Genomic DNA, 19,000 nt, shown 5'->3' with positions numbered 1-19,000 from the left:
AGGTCCCGAGCCACAAGGTGGTTAGATTGGTCTTAGCTAGGGCCAGGGCCTTTTCAGTACTGGCCCCAACTTGGTGGAACGCTCTGGAGAATGCTTTGGAGAACATTCACAGAAGAAGAAGAAGAAGAAGAAGAAGAAGAAGAAGAAGAAGAAGAAGAAGAAGAAGAAGAAGAAGAAGAAGAAGAAGAAGAAGAAGAAGTTTTATTTATACCCCACCCTCCCCGGCCAGAGCCAGGCTCAGGGAGGCTTACACCAATAAAATTACAATAAAACATAAGGGGGGGGCAAACAAACAAACAAACAAGACAGCCTGTTTATTAAAATACCAGTTAAAATACAATTTAAAATGCAGCCTCATTTTAATAGTAGCCCATAAATCAAAACCATAAGGGGAGGAAACATAAGAGTCAGACTGAGTCCAAACCAAAGGCCAGGTGGAACAGCTCTGTCTTGCAGGCCCTGCAGAAAGATGGCCAGTCCCGCAGGGCCCTAGTCTCTTGTGACAGAGCGTTCCACCAGATCAGGGCCACGGCCGAAAAAGCCCTGGTTGAGGCCAGCCTAACCTCCCTGTGGCCCAGTACCTCCAAGATCTTTTTGTTTGAAGACCATAAGGTCCTCCATGGGACATGCCAGGAGAGGCGGTCCCGTAGGTACGAGGGTCCTAGGCCGTATAGGGCTTTAAAGGTTAAAACCAGCACCTTAAACCTGATCCTGTACTCCACCGGGAGCCAGTGCAGCTGATATAGCACTGGGTGAATGTGATCCTGCAGCGAGGACCCCGTAAGGAGTCTCACCGCGGCATTCTGCACCCGCTGGAGTTTCTGGGTCAGTCTCAAGGGCAGCCCCACGTATCACTTATAGAAGCGGAGTTGGGCTTTAAGTAGCAAGCATCTGTGATATATACTTGATTTCCAAGATGTAATGTCCGGTTAAAGAGATTTGTCCCCCAAACCAATTTATGAACAGCCAGCCATAGATCTAGACCAGACAGGGCTGACCTGTGACCCTCAAGGCAACGGGGCCCGTGTTCAAAAGTGTTTGTTTTATTCTGTTTTACTCTGTTTTTATTGCTCTCTCATAGCCACCTGGAGACTAGCTGGAGATGGGATACTATTTTTTTTTAATTGAACAAACGAATGGAATTCTAGTCCAACATCATCTGGGGGTCTCCAGGTTAGGGACCCATAATCTAGACAATATTAAGGATCGCTCTGGTGAGATAACGCAGCATTACTTTGAGATGTATCTCAATAAAGCGACGACTTGAGAATCAACTTGTTGGCAGAGGAATATTGGCTGAGGGACATCAGAAGTAAAAAAAGTGAGGGCTTTGTGATATTCACCCCCAAACATTCCAGCCCTTTTTCATGCCTCTTCCTATCCTCTTTTGCAATGGGAGGAAAATAACCTCATACCAATGTCTTTCTGTTTCTTCTAGGGCTTTTTTGTGTCTGTGTTTTACTGCTTCTTAAATGGAGAGGTAAGTTTCATTATTCTCTGTCTGCACCGTCCCTTAATAAAAAGTTGGTGGGTTGTTGTTTTTTAGCAAAATGGGGAAGTTAGGCTTCCTAATAGAAAAAGGACCATCCAGTCTTGGTTATGCTTGTCTTCCCAGCCACTCTGTGAGGGAAGCCTCAGTCGGTAAACCGTGAGACTCTTCATCTTAGAGTTGTGGGTTCGAACCCCAGGTTGAACAAAAGATTCCTACATTGCAGGGGGTTGGACAAATGACCCTCACAGTCCCTTTCCATTCTGCAATTCTATGAAATTATTTCCAATCTACATAGGAGAGATTGAGGCACCAGGCAAGTCAGTTGCTTCATAACTTGCTGGGCTGGGTGATTTCAGGATTTTCAACATGCTTGGAGGATCTGCAACATACATCAGATTGCGCATGTTATCCTCACAGCCCCTTGATATGCACAATCTTAACTTCTCCCCCCCCAAAAAAAAAAATCTGGCAAAACATTCTGAATCCATATCCACACTCCAAACCTTTGCTTTGAAATATACCATATTTTTCAGGGTATAAGACAATAGTACAGTGGTACCTCGGGTTACATACGCTTCTGGTTACAGACTCTGCTAACCCATAAATAGTACCTCAGGTTAAGAACTTTGCTTCAAAATGAGAACAGTACGTCTCAAAAAGTAGAGTTCAGATGCAGCAAACAAGCGTGCACACCAGGAAATGGGAGCAAATAGATGTAGCAAATGCAAAATTAAAGGGAGGGATCATGGTTCAATCCCCTCCCCTTGGCATGTCCAGGAAGGACTGGGAATGTCCTGCCCCAAACACTGGAGAGCCTCTGCCAGCCAGTGTAGACAATACTGGACTAGACCAGGTATTTGACTCAGAAGAAGGCAATTTCCTATATGATCTTCTGGTGGTGGTGCACCAGAAAACAGCTCCCCGATTCTCTGGCTGACAATGCAACAACATCTTCCACTGTTTGTACATTTGCTGAGCAAGAACTTTGCAAAAGCCATTTACTTTAACAAGAGTTTTAAAGCTGGCTTCTACACAGACATGCACACACGTCTTGCTCCCATTTCCTCGCTGCAGGCTGTTTAATCCCTTTGCACTCTGGGGAGAGGTTTCCCATCTTCCTTCACGGAGCCATTCACTGAGCGCTCATCCCCTCCACTCAAGCAGAGCACCACCCTAATAGTTTTCTCTCCTCTCTCTGCACGGAGGACGTTTCAGAGCCATTAGCAACAGCAATGCTCTTCTCTTTCTGTTCTGCCTTTTCTGACTTGACCCATTCCATCCCATTAGCCAGGTATAACAGCATTTGATTGCGATAATTTCGGGACTCATTTGCTTCCCTTTCTGCCTGCGTGATTCCCTGCTCGCCACCTCCCGCCCTGTGCAAAGCAGAAAGGCCTTTTCCGTGCACCTCTTGCAATTATTCTAAGGCTTCTTGAAACATACAAATAGAGAGGCAAGTCCTTCCTATGTCAGCCCACCACATTTGGTGGCTTTCTCCAGCTTACCAGACTGCCCCTTCCTCATTGCATTGTTCAGTCCATCAATGGCACACTCATGTGAGTCACTCCAGACACAGGAGAGAGAGAGAGAAGATGGGATAAAACAAGATAATGTTATTTCGTCGGGGTTCAGCACCAAGGGGTTGGCATGCTCAGCCAGATGCCAAGGGCCCATGTCCCAGCAGGGGACCCATTCTCATGCACACACACAAACACACACTCATGAGGGCTCACCTCTCATCAGCCATGCTCCAGGGCCTTTTGAGTAGCTAGCATGAGTTGCGTGGCAATTCCCCCCCCCCCCCGGTGGAAATAATGACACATGACACATTAAGGTTAATGGGCTAAAAAAGGCCACAACTTTATTGGTTACAGGTGATGAGCGGTATTGGCTTAGGCATTGGTCCTAACCAACTATATCCAACTGGAGTCCTGCTGATGAACATCAACTAGGAACTCCCCCAGGGTCACCGATAGGGGGCATGCCTTAGGCCCTCACCTCCCTCAGCTTTGGACAGGGCCACGCCCCCCCCCCGGAACCCTTTACCGGACTACCCTTCAATATGTGGGGCAGGTGATGGTGCTACCTACCCTCTTCCATCTACAAAACAATGCCAATATCAATGCCTAACTTCCAATACCAAGAAAGTTGCGACAATTTGCTATGAGGTAGGCGAAAACCAAGTGGCTGGTGCCAATTTGCCAAGTGGAAAAATTCCTACCAGGCCCCTCAACGGCGACCAACCAAGGGCCATAGCAAGGTCAAAGAACGAAAATCTTATAGGGTGGGAGGGTGGGAAAACAGAACAGCTGATGAATGGCAAAGAGGGAGATCCCCAGCTGCGTCCTGCCTTTATAGGGTAGGCCACGCCCCCTGAGCTGGCTGATTGGCTGGCCAGGGGTGACACAGCCGGAAATCCCCCCAATCATGCGGGGGCTGGCCTCCACCCACCACGCGTGTGAGACTGTGAAGCCCGCAACCCCACCTCCTCCAAGGGCGAAAGTGGCTCTCTTGGACTGTGATGATGCTTCTTGCTTGGCTGGAGGGAGAATTCAGAGAAGTGTGGCCAGTGGGGGGAGAAACTGTGTGTGCGTGTGTGTGTTAGAGAGGGGGGAGAGAGAAGAAACCTCTGGCTTTTCATGTAGCCTAATGTACAAAGGTAAGAGCCATAGCAAAGGGGTGAGCTCCCATTGCTCTGTCCCTGCTCCTGCCAACCTAGCAGTTCGAAAGCACATCAAAGCGCAACTAGATAAATAGGTACCGCTCCAGCGGGAAGGTAAACGGCGTTTCTGTGCACTGCTCTGGTTCGCCAGAAGCGGCTTAGTCATGCTGACCACATGACCCGGAAACTGTACACTGGCTCCCTCGGCCAGTAAAGCGAGATGAGTGCCGCAACCCCAGAGTTGGCCACAACTGGACCTAACGGTCAAGGGTCCCTTTACCTTTACCTTTAAGAGCCATAGCCATGGATCAGTTGTCAGGGGCTGGTTGGACGCAGAGGAATGGTGGGAGGAACCAGCTGGGGAATCACCAAAGAAAGAAGGTTCAGAGTGGTGGTGGGATGACAATGAGGCATCAGAGGGACAAGGTTGGGAGGAAGAGATGTTGGAAGCTGAAGAGGTAACAGGGCTGTGTGAATGGGGAGAGTCTGTGGCAGAGAGAAGTCCGGAAGCTGAAGCAGGAGAAGAGGAAGACCAAGAGGCAGAGATGAGGCTTGTGAAGAGGCCCAGGTCTCTCCCACTCCTGCTGCACCCAGCTCCCCTCCCCGCTTGTCTCCCAGAACCAGAAGAGGCATGAAACAAGAGGAGCAAAGGCAGGCACACAGGCATAGTATCAGATTGCTTCGGGGAAACCCTGGAGAGGTGGAGACGTAGGCAACTGTGGGGAGGTGGGGACTTTTGGTCTTCATGGGGGCAAGACTTGCCGGAGATGAGTTGCTGTGCTCATTAGGCCTGACACTCCTGCGCGGATCCTGTATTGCTAATCACGAGTTCCCTACAACTCACTCCGTGTGATTTCCTGCTGCTTGCTACTTTCATCAGCCCTCTGTTCTTTCGGACTCCACTCGCCATGAGCATGTGGCCTCCCAGGAGGCTCATTTTGGGGGTAGGATGTAGCCCTGAAATTTAAAAAGGTTCCTGTACCCTGTTTTATAATTTGCCTGGCGAGTTCCCGCCTCTCCCCTGTAGGAATAAAGACACATGACACCATTATTTTAGGTTAATGGGCTAAAATTGGCCACAACTTTATTGGTTGCAGGTAAGAGCGGTATTGGCTTAGGCATTGGTCCTATGCAACTAACTGGCTTCAGCCTGATTGCTTGAAGACTGGGAAGGGTTAACACCAGCAGGGGGAACCCTGCTGATGCACATCAACTAGGGACTCCCCCGGGGTCACCACTTGGGGGCGCGCCTTAGGCCCTGGCCTCCATAGGCTTTGGATGAGGCCACACCCCCCAGAATCCTTTACCGGACTACCCTTCAATATTTGGGGTAGGTGATGGTGCTCCCCCCCAACACATCTACATAATAATACCCCTACCAATGCCTAACCGCCAAACCAAGAAGTTGTGACGATTTGCTACGAGGTAGGCAGAAAACCCAATGGACAGTGCCTATTTGCCAAGTGGAAAAAAATTGCTACCAGGCCCCTTAACGGCGACCAACCAAGGTCCATAACAAGGTCAGAAGGGGAACCTTGAAGGGCGGGCGGGTGGGAAAACCAACGTAGCTGAGCAGCCAAAGAGGGAGATCCCGGTCCGCGCTTGCCTTAAATGAGGCAAGCCAAACACCCCGAGCCAGCCGATTGGCTAGCTCAGGGGATGACATGGCCCGAGGATTCCCCTGATCGCGCGGAGCCAGCCTCCGGGCACATGTTGGGGGCATGAAACCTGCAACACCACCTCCTCCTGAAGTCGGAAGTAGCTTTTACAACAAAATGCTGTTGTGCTGAAGAGCAGTAGGATGAATTTTTGAAATGTAATGAAATCACAGCAGCTGGAGAGGAGTTTGGGGGGAAAGAGGCGAGTGTTTGGTTTAAGCCTTCCCTTCCCCTTGCGTCCTTTCCTGATGCAAACCACTCCTTCTCCATGCCAATTGCTGCCACGGCATGGTTACCTGGGGATAGGGAATGGGGAGAGGCCAGTGGTGGATGTGTAAGCCCCGTGGGACAGAGGTTTAAACTTTGCATGCAAAGGACCTTTGCTTTGTGAAGTCGCCCTCCTCCTCAGCATCTGTGCTCCATCGCTCTGCCTTCTTCAGGGCTTTCCAGGGTGCTTTGCAACGCCACCTGCCTTCTCCCAATATAGTTTTATGCCATTCCCAGAATCTCTGCTGCACTTTCGCTGTCAGCGCCATCAGGGGCAAATTGCACTTCTTTTCCATTCCATTCCCCAGGTGCACTTCAAAAAGTTTGCCAGAGGCTGAGGAGGAGAGAGAGAGAGAGAGAGAGAGAGAGAGAGAGAGAGAGAGAGAGAGAGAACAGGCTGAGGGAGAAAAATGCTTGCATCTTTCTTTTCCTTTTTCCTTTCTCCTTCTGTGATGGAACTCTTATTTGGGGACTCGCCTGGCTTTTTTCTGGCCCACATAGGACCAGTCTGGATAGTTGGCCTTGGTGAAGACTTGACATTTTCATCCCCCCAAAGTTTTTGATTAGAGTTTCTACTGAAATGAGGCTGCATTTTAATGTTGTATCTTAATCTTGTTTTTAAGTTGTAGTTTAATAAATTGTTTTTATACCTGGTGTTAGCAGCCCTGAGCCTGGTCTTGGCTGGGGAGGGTGGGGTATATATTATTATTATTATTATTATTATTATTATTATTATTATTATTATTATTTTCAGCATTCAGAGCTGGAATCCCTCATGTAAGGTTTTTACAGTGAAAAATAAGAAACCACCATGCTAAATGCAAGATGAGATATAGTCAAGATGAGATGTAGTTTGAAGCAGTGGGCTGGAGGCAAGGAGACATGAGTTCAATTTCCCCATGCAGTGATGTAGAGAGTCCCTTGGTGCTGTGGCCCATATAGCTCTGGGCCTCAGCTCCCTATCTGTGAAATGGGGACATTTGCTGGTTTTCACCCTTTGCCTTGCAAGCTTTAGGTTTAATTTCCTTAGGACGCGGATCTTTCTTTGTTCCCTTGAGGTAAGAAAACAACAACAACGATGTACACTGATGAGGATATTCAGAATATTATCCTTACCATTATTATTGACAGACTGCACAGAGTTGTTAGGAGAAGGAGTGTGTCTGGCCTTGTACAGCAGAAATAGTCATAATGTTTGTGGTCATCCAGCCGGATAACCTATAACTTTAATAATAATAATAATAATAATAATAATAATAATAATAATAATTAAAAAGCCGGGCTCAGAGCAGCTAACAACAGTAAAAATAACACAGTTTATATAAAATCACAATCAATTAATTGAAATACATTCTATAATCAATTCATTCTAAAATCAATTCAGAGTCAAATTAATGGCAACCATTGGGCTAGAGTTCTATGAGGATTACAGAAGGAGAGAAGGGGTCAGGCTGTGCCTTGGCCAAAGGCCTGGTGGAACAGCTCTGTCTTGCAGGCCCTGCGGAAAGATGTCAAGTCCCACAGGGCCCTAGTCTCTTGGGACAGAGCGTTCCACCAGATCGGGGCCATGGCCAAAAAAGCCCTGGCTTTGGTCAAGGCTAGCCTAACCTCCCTGTGGCCCGGGACCTCCAAGATGTTTTACTATTTTGGAAAGGCCTTTCTAAGCTGAAAGAGCTTCCCTCTGAGGAAATAGAGCTTCGAACACCCTTCCATCAGTACAGTGGTACCTCTGGTTATAGATGCTTCAGGTTACATACGCTTCAGGTTACAGACTCCGCTAACCCAGAAATAGTACCTCGGGTTAAGAACTTTGCTTCAGGATGAGAACAGAAATTGCGTGGCAGCAGCGGGAGGCCCCATTAGCTAAAGTGGTGCTTCAGGTCAAGAACAGTTTCAGGTTAAGAACAGACCTCCGGAACGAAATAAGTACTTAACCCGAGGTACAACTGTACTTAGGCTCGCTTGCATGGAGCTCCCAGCCCAGAATGAGCTGGCCGTGGTCCTGAACACTCAGGTCCCATACCCTGGACTCTTCAAAAGCAAACCCTGCAGACTTCAGCCTGGAACAGGAGGCGGTCCTGTTGTCGCCAGTTTTAACTTCCTTTTCCCATATCAATTTAATGCAGGGGCAAACCAACATGGTGCCCTACAGATGTTCCTGGACCACAACACCCCTCATCCCTGTTCACCAGCCACGCTGTCAGCGTCTGATAGGCGTTTAAATCCAACACCTGACAGGCTCCATATTGGCCGCCTCTGCCCAAGAGGCTCAAAACTCATTCTAAGTGAAGTCTCTCATCACAAGGCATTGGGCATCCTCTTGCTTTCTCTCACCAGTCCCCACCAGGCAACCTTAAAAAGGTAAAGGGACCCCTGACCATCAGGTCCAGTCGTGGCCAACTCTGGGGTTGCAGCGCTCATCTTGCTTTACTGGCCAAGGGAGCCGGCGTACAGCTTCTGTGTCATGTGGCCAGCAGGACTAAGCCGCTTCTGGTGAACCAGAGCAGCGCACGGAAACGCCGTTTACCTTCCCGCTTACCTTACCTATTTATCTACTTGCACTTTGATGTGCTTTTGCCAGACTGTTTCTTTTGGCACACCACTCCAATATATTTGCCATACTCCAGGAAGTATAAGGAGGCTTCCTATACTCCTGTGCCTTTTTAAGCACCGCATGTATGCTTGTTAAAGTTTCCCTCCCCTTTCGCCAGGCGAAAACATTTCTCTGTAACCAGGTTTTGGGCTGATTAACATTTTATGTGCTTGTGGGAAGAGGGTTCGTTTTTGTTTTGTTACGTAAGCTGCCTTTAGTGTCCGCTGTTTCTAACTCTCTTTTTTTGTAAGCTGCCTTGTAAGCGTCTAATCGAAAGGCAGAGTATACTTTAAAATAAATAAAAGCCCTTTCTTTACAAAGGAGAGATTATACAATTGCCTTTGCAAGGGCAGTGCCTTCCAGATGTTTTGTGCTGCAAATCCTGCCAGCACCAGCCAGCAAAACTGAGTTGATGGGAGATGGCAATGGAAACATCTGCAGGGCACTCACCTGTTGAAGGCCGACCTAGACAGACAGCTGGAGGGTAGGTTTATCTGCTCCCATCGCATCTGGGAAATGGGGCAGTTCTTTTCCATGCCAAGGGAATACATCGTATTCATCTGAGTGGAAAAACAATCCTGCAAATCAACTACTTCTGACGTTTCGCCAGCAGATTCAATTGTTTCCTCCTAGCGTGAATTAAGAGCGACAGCCACTTTCCAGCCGTGGAGAAAAAGGAGTCCAGCCATTTCTCCTCCGATCCATCTGAAGCAAGCTGGGTTTTTTTATTTATAACAGCGGTGTTTATAGATAAGCATCTATGTGGTGCCCATAATTGATGTATTTTCTCTTGAGGAAGCAAGGGGGCAAATCCCTTGGTGATTCAAAACACTAGCAGGGGGAAATCGTTCAGCAATACCTGCCATCCCATCATTACAGAGCATTAGTTGTAACCAACAGCTCTGCAGGGCAGAAAGCACATCCATTCATTCCTTGCCCTCTAACTAATCTCCCCTACCAGCTGGAAACCACACAAAAATGGGCTTTCTGTCCTTTTCTGTTGTTTAAGATTATCTCTCTGCCTTGGCAGCTAACCATCCTTGCCCCTCTGCCTTCAAGCTGCCAGGGAAGATTACACTAGATGAGAGAGATAATGGAGAGGGATATCAGGAAGAAGAAGCAGTTTCTTCTTCTCTCCATTGTGACTTCACACCTGCTTTGCCTCCCTCTCCTCTCTGTCAGGAAGGAGCTCTGAAAAGCAAACCACAGGCTCTTTTTAGCAGGTGCTAAACATGGCCTGCAGCTCACATTTCAGGTCACGGAAGACCCAGGCTCTTATATCTGATCAAATCCGAGAGGTTTTGAAGCTTGCAACTCTCACCTCAGAGGTGTCATCACAGCTTCCAGTCCGCTGCAAAAGATAAAATAATTATTTTGGTTGGCAAATGACTATTTCAGCTTCTTCTCTGCTAAAAGTATTCAAAGCCACTTACACTCAAATAGAAATACAGCGATCCAATCGTGTTGTGTGTGTGTGCGCAGGGATTTTTAGCAGCTGGATTTTATGCTTATTTCTGTGCTGCTGGAGGACTGGATATTGTTAACATGTTAATCGGAGTTGCACAGCTAAGGCTTGAGCAGCAAGGTGGTGACTGTTTAACCCTGTTCTTAAAGGTAAAGGTAAAGGGACCCCTGACTGTTAGGTCCAGTCGTGGACAACTCTGGGGTTGCAGCGCTCATCTCGCTTTACTGGCCAAAGGAGCCGGCGTACAGCTTCCGGGTCATGTGGCCAGCATGACTAAGCCGCTTCTGGCGAACAGAGCAGCGCACGGAAACGCCGTTTACCTTCCCACCGGAGTAGTACCTATTTATCTACTTGCACTTTGACGTGCTTTCGAACTGCTAGGTTGGCAGGAGCAGGGACTGAGCAGCGGGAGCTCACCCCATTGCGGGGATTCGAACTGCCAACCTTCTGATCAGCAAGTCCTAGGCTCTGTGGTTTAACCCACAGCGCCACCGATGTCCCTCAACCCTGTTCTTATGTGCTGCCAAAGTTTTCTGTTGCCATTTGAGGGTGGGATGCTGTTGTTTTGTGTATGTTGTGTGTGTGAATTGCAGGTGTTTTGTATGAATCTGTTAATAGTGCAACGTGTTTATGTTTCTAAATGTGTTCCGAGTCACTTGGGGACATTTGGGCAACAAGCAAGTAACCAGTCCAACTCCCACCGTCCCTGACCGCTGGTCCTGCTAGCTAGGGATCATGGGAGTTGTAGTCCAAAAACAGCTGGAGACCCAAGTTTGGGACTAGACAATAGACACTGTACATAAGGCAGTGTGGAATGCGGTTCTCATCTTTGGGAAATCTCGATTCCGCAGAGAAGGTACCACCTCGCCCAAGGTGGCTGATTTTATATGTAGTCCCGATATGCCAGCTCTGAGAAACCTGAACTTGCAATCAGCTATGTATTCAACTGTAGAAAGACACTATGTGATGAGTCAGCCATAAAGGGCTGTGAGTGAGTGAACGTGCAGCATTGATAGCCTGGAAAATCTCTCTCTAAGCAGCAGGTTTTGTAACAGCGAGATTGTCTTAGGAGCACCAAGCAACAATCTGCCTCATTGTACGCGTGGCTTTTATTACGAATTCAGCAGCCTGGGAGCTTGCTTGTCATAATAGCCCGTTATGAATCACGATTTAACTGATGAGCTACCCACCTGCCCGCACAGCACTGTTGAGAGAAGCTTTTCAGGCCTCGCTCAGGAAGGAGATATGCTGTTACAAAAGCATCCATCAGAAATCAGAACCACCAGATTCGTAGGACCAGGCATGTCTACTCAGCAAGCCCTTTGCTAAGGGGCAGGGAACCTTTTTAGATCTGAGGCCCATGTTTGTTCACATGCAGTCTTCTGGGGGTGACATGCCAGAGGCAAAAAAAAGGGGGGTCAGCAAGTTATGTAGTCTGGCCTTGGTCCACATGGACAGAGCACTCCCCATGGTCTTTCCTAGCCCTGCCTAGAGACAGTATTGGGGATCAAACCTAGGAACCTCTTGCATGCAAGGCAAATGCTGTCCCACTGAGCCACAGTTGTCCCCGCTCCCGACCAAATCCTAGTCTCACAACCAAGATTCACGGGGCTATGAGAGGAAGTCCCTCTGCTCAGTTGGCCTCTAGGTTAGCTCCTCCCCAAAGCAAAGAAATTACCGCTAACACACAGTCTCGTACAATTGCACAGTTGGAAAAGGTAAAGGGACCCCTGACCATTAGGTCCAGTCATGGCCAACTCTGGGGTCGTGGGCTCATCTCGCTTTATTGGCCGAGGGAGCCGGTGTACAGCTTCCGGGTCATGTGGCCAGCATGACTAAGCCGCTTCTGGCGAACCAGAGCAGCACATGGAAATGCCGTTTACCTTCCCACCAGAGTGGTACCTATTTATCTACTTGCACTTTGAAATGCTTTCGAACTGCTAGGTTGGCAGGAGCTGGGACCGAGCAACGGGAGCTCACCCCATCGCGGGGATTTGAACCGCCAATCTTCTGATCGGCAAGTCCTAGGCTCTGTGGTTTAACCCACAGCGCCACCCGCACCCCACCACACAGTTGGTAGGGACCCCCAGATTCACCTGGTCCAGCCCCCTGCAATGCAGGAATCTCAACTAAAGCATTCATGACAGTTGGACACCCAATGTCTGCTTAAAAACCTCCAAGGAAGGAGAATCTATTGCCTCCTGACTGTGGCACTGCGTCCTTTATTGGTGTTGGGGGTGGCGGGATCAGGCAGGACCAGGGGCTGGGTGTGGAGGCTTGGGGCCTCTCTCTCACCACCAGGCAGGCTTGGGGCATGGAGAGTTTACAGGGCCACACTGCACGGCCTGCCTGCCTACCCATCCATGCTTGAGGGAGCCCAGCCGGCCATCGCGGCCATGTGCCTGGGGCTACGGCCACCCTGTCCCTCTGCACGCAGCGCCCTTGTCTCCTGAGGGAGCCCATTCAACTGTCCAACAGCTCTTACTGTCAGAAAGTTCTTCCTGATATTTAGTACTACCCTCCGGAGCAGGAAAATACAAGCTTGCTCCCTCTTCCGTGTGACAGCCCTTGAGATATTTGAAGGTGGTTATCGTATCTGCTCTCAGACTCCTCTTCCTTGGGGTAAATATACCCAACTCTTTCAACCGTTCCTCATCAAGCTTGGTTTCCAGACCCTTGATCATCTTGGCTGCCCTCCTCTGCACATGTTCCAGCTTGGCTGCCCAGAAGAGGACACAGGGCTGCCGGTGGGGTCCGACAAAGGCAGAATTGGGTGGGAATTACCACTACCCTTGACTGTTGATGCAGCCTAGAATTGCATTAGCTTTTCTTGCTGCTGCATCACACCGTTGACTCGCTGCTGACTTTCACCCTCTCTCTTTCTCTTCTTTCTCTCTCTCTCTCTCTCCTTCCCACTAGGTACGTTCTGCAGCCCGGAAAAGATGGCACCGCTGGCAAGACCACCACTCCCTTCGAGTCCGCGTGGCTCGAGCCATGTCCATCCCAACCTCTCCGACAAGGATTAGTTTTCACAGTATAAAGCAGACGGCTGCCGTGTGACAAGCCCCAGCCAACCACCAGCTGACTATGGAGTTTTGTTCTCTTTCCTCCTTCTCCTCCTCCTCATTCCCACACCAGAAAAATACTCTTTCTCCCTGTGTTCTTTTTTCTCTTTTTAACCCCTTGGTTGTCACAATTCCTCCTCGTCCATGTGGTAGAGTAATAAAATTATATATTTGGAAGGGACCCTGAGGGTCATCTAGTCCCACCCCCCTTCAATGCAGGAATCGCAGCTAAAGCATCCATGACAGATGGCCACCTAACCTCTGCTTAAAAAGGAAGGAGAGTCCACAACCTTCGGAGGGAGTGCCACAGCCCTGTGTTCTCCATTTATTGCTTTCCCACACTCTCCCCTCCAGAAATACCCTATGCTTTGAAAACCCAAATAGGAGAACTGCAACCATAATAATAATTTATTATTTATACCCCGCCCATCTGGCTGGGTTTCCCCAGCCACTCTGTGCGGCTTCCAACAAAATATTAAAATACAATAGTCCATCAAACATTAAAAGCTTCCCTAAACAGGGCTGCCTTCAGATGTCTTCTAAAAGTCTGGTAGTTGCTTTTCTCTTTGACATCTGGTGGGAGGGCGTTCCACAGGGCAGGTGCCACCACCAAGAAGGCCCTCTGCCTGGTTCCCTGTAACTTGGCTTCTCGCAGGGAGGGAACCGACAGAAGGTCCTCAGAGCTGGACCTCAGTGTCCGGGCAGAACGATGGAGGTGGAGACACTCCTTCAGATATACTGGGCCAAGGCCGTCATGGGGAATCTCTGGACGGGCCCATACAATCCCATTGTAACAGGGAACCTACCCTCATTTCAGGGAGACCCTGAACTTCTGTTTGCTGGGATCCTGCTAAATGAAGGGATAATATGCGAGAGACCATTGCCTTTCGAAAACTAACAAGCCAATCCTATGCAAGTTTACTCAGCTTTAAATCCCGAGTGAGTCTGCCGCCTTATTTATTTTATTTATAAAGCAAAAGTGGCTGCAGGAATCGTGGTTAGGAACATGGGAAGCTGCCTGGCGTCAGTGCAGACCAATGGTCCATCTAGGACAGTATTGTGTACACTGACCGGCCAAGGCTGTCCAGGGTTTTGGATTGGGGCCTATCCTAGCCCTGCCTTGATGCAAGGACCTCCTAAAGCAAAGCCTATCTGCTCCCAGTGAGCTCTGGGCCTAGAGCCAAAGAAATCTAAAGTTGGAAGAGACCCCAACGGTCATCTAAACCAACTGCCCATCGTGCCAGAATCACAGCTAAGGAATCCCTACCAGGTGGTCTTTTCCCTACTATTGAACAGTCTTGAAATCCTAGTCTTGAAGCTCTGTGCCAATTTTATTTTATTTTAAGGATGCTGCTTTTGAGGAACAGCCCTCAACTTCTAACGTTGACGCACACAAACACGACCTCACAATTCTGGGTGGTTTCAAGTTGTAAGATCTGTGCTACTGGTCAGTAATGGCACCTTAGGTCCACCTCTAAACCGCTGCAGCTTTGACACAACCACATTCCACCCATCGGGAACACTGGGGCCAAGCTACCAGAAGGAAAGTCACATTTCCAGGGCTATACAATACTGCGGTTGGAGGGCTGGGATATTGCATCAGCCACCCAAAAGAAGCCCCACCTAAAAGGCAGGGATCCAGAACACACACACACACACACACACACACACACACACACCCTATTACCAGCAACTGTGCAATTGTCCTGCAGAAATAACCATCTGGGAATGTCTCACCCTTCTCAGTAGCCTTACTCCCCCATCCCCTTGCCACCTGTGTGGGTTGCAAATCACAGCCCGAAGAAGGCGCTAGCCCTCAAGAATTTCACGTTTGTCCATTGGCCTTTCGTGTCCCTATTTTCGTCATTTGTGGAGCACTGGTAACCTGAATGCAACGGCAACAAAAGATCTAGCCGCCTTGTGATCTTCCTCTCCTAGTGGCCTGGAGGTGAAGCTCACTTAGCTTGGCGATTTACAAGCCTGTTTCAATGTCCAAGACAACACTCCCCACCCTCCAAAAAAAAGAAGTGGAAATGTGGGGAATGGAGGGTTAGAAACTGCACACGGATCTTCTCCACTGTTTTCAAGGTCTTGGGAGCAGAATTTGCCTTCCGTGCTACATACTGGCCCTGCTGGCAGACGAAGCTTTTGAATGGACCGTCTCTGTAGTCAGTCTCTCTCTCTCTCTCTCTCTCTCTCTCTCTCTCTCTCTCTCTCTCTCTCTGATTGTCTTTTTGTTCACCTCTCCTTCATCACTGAGCTTTGAAGGAGTGCTGGGCAGCTCCTTCAGCTGCCTTTGCTTTTCCCTGGAAAGAGGACAACCGAAAGATTTCTCAACTTCTTTTGAGGGAGGCTCAGAAATGAGCTGTTGTTGTTTTTTTCTAAAGGGAAGCACGATACAAAGATGGTGGTGACAGTGCAGCTGTGAGGCTTGCATTGCATCAAGAGTGTCTCGTCTGCATTGGGGAATGCAGTAGACAATCCTCGGGGGCTTTTTATGTCACACTGACGATATGGTGTAAATATTTTCAATAATAAACACTTCTTCTGTTTTGGGGTTTCTATGGATTTTGGAGAGTTTTGTTCTTGCAGTTGTTTAACCGGAAAGAAGACGGGGATAGCATTGGTTTATTGGCTGGAACACGATTTGGGTTGTGTGGCAAGATCCCGACCCGACACCCCCCCCCCCCGCCCTTGGTTGAATAAAGACACATGACTCAAATATTTAAGGTTAATGGGCTAAAAAAAGGCCACAACTTTATTGGTTACAGATGATGAGCGGTATTGGCTTAGGCATTGGATCTAACCAACTATATTTGACTCCAGCCCATCTGCAGGGAGTCTGGAAAGGGTTAACCACCAGTAGGGGGAGTCCTCCTGATGCACATCAACTAGGAGCTCCCCCTGGGGTCACCAATAGGGGTCGTGCCTTAGATCCTCATCTCCCCAGGCTTCGGACAGGGCCACGCCCCCCAGAATCCTTTAACGGAATACCCTTCAATATGTGGGGCAGGTGATGCCGCTACCCCTCTTCTCTTCTCCAGAAATATTCCAATGCTTAACCACCAAATCTTAAAAAGTTGTGACAATTTGCTATGAGGTAGGCGAAAACCAAGTGGCTGGTGCCAATTTGCCAAGTGGAAAAAATTCCTACCAGGCCCCTCAACGATACAATAATCTTTATTGTCATTGTACCATACAGAACAACAAAATTGAAAATCTACATCAGACATTCAGAAACCAACAAGCCTGCTATACCAGTTATCCCAGCCTGGTTAGCCCCCTGAAAACTCTGATACCCCTTAATTAAATACAATATACTGCCATAGAGACTACATTACACGGCGTTTAAAACCAAAATCGCATTTGAATAGAAACTGTTTCTCAGGCGGCTAGTCCTAGTCTTTATAGCCCTGTACCGTCTTCCAGAAGGCAGAAGCTGAAAGATAATTTCCGGGGTGCGCACTATCCTGCACTATCTCTGCAGCTTTCTTATGGCACCTGGAAGTGTAGATTTGATCCAAGGCGACCAACTGAAGTCCATAGCAAGGTCAAAAGAGGTGAAAATCTTAAAGGGCGGGAGGGTGGGAAAACCGGAGCAGCTAGAAGCCGGAAAGAGAGAGAGAGATCTCCTGGCTGCGTCCTGCCTTTATCGGGCAGGCCACACCCTCAGACCAACCAGATTGGTCGGCCTGGCCAGTGACACAGCCGGGAATCCCCCAGTCACACAGGGCTGGCCACCCACCCCCTGCACATGTGGAGGGGTCGTGAGAGCCTGCAACTCCACCACCTCCTTAAGGCGGAAGTTGCCATGTTGGAAGCCTGCCCCAAGAGGGCTGAGTCCATACCTCGGCTCTTTTAACACCGCAGAGGTAAAGGGACCCCTGACCGTTAGGTCCAGTCGCGGACAACTCTGGGGTTGCAGCGCTCATCTCGCTTTATTGGCCGGGGGAGCCAGCCATGTGGCCAGCATGACTAAGCCGCTTCTGGCGAACCAGAGCAGCGCACAGAAACGCCATTTATCTTCCCACTGGAGTGGTACCTATTTATCTACTTGCACTTTGATGTCCTTTCAAACTGCTAGGTTGGCAGAAGCAGCTGCAACAGGAATTTTAAGTACCAAGTTGTCCAGGGCTCTATATGCCAAGTACAAGGCCTTGAATCACACACCTGGTACCTTACTGGCAGCCAGTGTGTGGCAGTGAGACGAGAGCTCTCCTTCCTGCTCCTGCCAACAGTTTTGCTCCAGCTTCTGTGCCACCTCCAGGGACAACAGCAGAACATCTTACAGCAGACTACAGGAAAAGCAGTCAGACTGTTGTGGTTGGTTGGTTGGTTGGTTGGTTTGTGTGTTGCAGGAATGGAGACTCATTGGTAGCATCACAGTGAGGACCTCCTGAAATCTGTCACCACTGTCAGTGTCAGTATTTGATAGGCTTGGATTTCCTACCAGAATTTAAATAGTTATACTTTGGCACATACAAAAGTTATACTTTTGAATTATGGTGCTGGAGGAGACTCTTGAGAGTCCCATGGACTGCAAGAAGATCAAACCTCTCCATACTGAAGGAAATCAGCCCTGAGTGCTCACTGGAAGGACAGATTGTGAAGCTGAGGCTCCAATACTTTGGCCACCTCATGAGAAGAGAAGACTCCCTGGAAAAAACCCTGATGTTGGGAAAGATGGAGGGCACAAGGAGAAGGGGGCGACAGAGGACGAGATGGTTGGATAGTGTTTTCGAGGTTACCAGCATGAGTTTGACCAAACTGCAGGAGGCAGTGGAAGACAGGAGTGCCTGGCGTTCTCTGGTCCATGGGGTCACGAAGAGTCGGACACGACTAAACGACTAAACAACAACAACAACTTTGGCACATCAATGGGTGGCCTTGAACTGGATGGTTTGTTGGTGGGGAGGCACATACTGGTAGTGAGCAAGACTAGAACCGGAAGTGGGGTTCCTCTCTATTCATCCCAAATTTTCCTTCCACATCACCCTCATGAAATTAGTATGAAGACTGCACAGGATTAGTCCATTGCTCCTTTCTTTCAGTTTCTCATTTCTTCACATTTCCACATAAGTTTATCTACCCTCATGAAAACTCATCAGTGTTTTAGTGCAAAATTTCTCCTAATATGTTTGCATTCCAGACTTGCCTAATATCTGCATTTTTTGCAATTTGGGGGATTCGGAAAATAATAAAAACAACAGCAAGGCAAGTGAAACACGGGAAGTGGTAGGAAGGGGGAAATTAAGAAAATTAAAGAAGGGATAGAAGCAAAGAAGGGATGGAATGAAAAATAACGAATAACCCTCAGCAGGGAGATCCCACCAGTAACTCAACAAAATAACAAAACAATTGAGAGTTGTGGTAAAGTAACTGGATAGGAAAAAATGAGTGAGCCTAAGATGAGCACAAGAAACAAACAAGGGACAATTACAGCAACACTAGGAGTACAAGCGAGAAGACAATCTTTAATAGACCCGGACCCAAATGCGGATATAAAAGAGATTCTAGCCAGAATGGACAAAAATTTGAATGATAAATTAGACGCGATGGATTTAAAAATTTAAAAAATGGATACAAAAATTGAACGAAATGCTAAAATAAGTAAAGAATTATTGGAACAATTAAAAGATCTATTGAGGAAACATAAAGATATGGACAAATCAGTACAGGATCTGAAAGGGAAAGTTAATAAACAGGCTGCTTTGCAGTCTTTGGAGGGGTGTAAATCTCAATGCAGGGCTGTGTCTTCTTGAATTGAATTAACCAATTGTGAAGTGGGCAGGTTAAAT

The 19,000-nt window shown here is 48.3% G+C and overlaps 1 protein-coding gene across 4 annotated transcripts in view; it reads left to right on the top strand.

The window, feature by feature from the left end:
- Nucleotides 1–15,762, top strand: part of CRHR2 (corticotropin releasing hormone receptor 2) — a 202,015-nt gene extending 186,253 nt beyond the window's left edge. For all 4 annotated transcript variants that reach the window (XM_081882589.1, XM_081882591.1, XM_081882590.1 and 1 more), the window contains 2 exons: nt 1,439–1,480; nt 13,057–15,762. In XM_081882589.1, coding sequence (XP_081738715.1) covers nt 1,439–1,480; nt 13,057–13,197 — 183 coding nt within the window. In that variant the 3' untranslated portion in view covers nt 13,198–15,762. The remainder of the gene's footprint in view (nt 1–1,438; nt 1,481–13,056) is intronic.
- Nucleotides 15,763–19,000: the final 3,238 nt, after the last annotated feature.

This window comes from Podarcis melisellensis (assembly GCF_964234715.1).
Source record: "Podarcis melisellensis genome assembly, chromosome: 12".
Classification (NCBI taxonomy): domain Eukaryota; kingdom Metazoa; phylum Chordata; class Lepidosauria; order Squamata; family Lacertidae; genus Podarcis; species Podarcis melisellensis.
The sequence above is the reverse complement of the archived record's forward strand: the minus strand, read 5'-3'. Positions and strand labels throughout refer to the sequence as shown.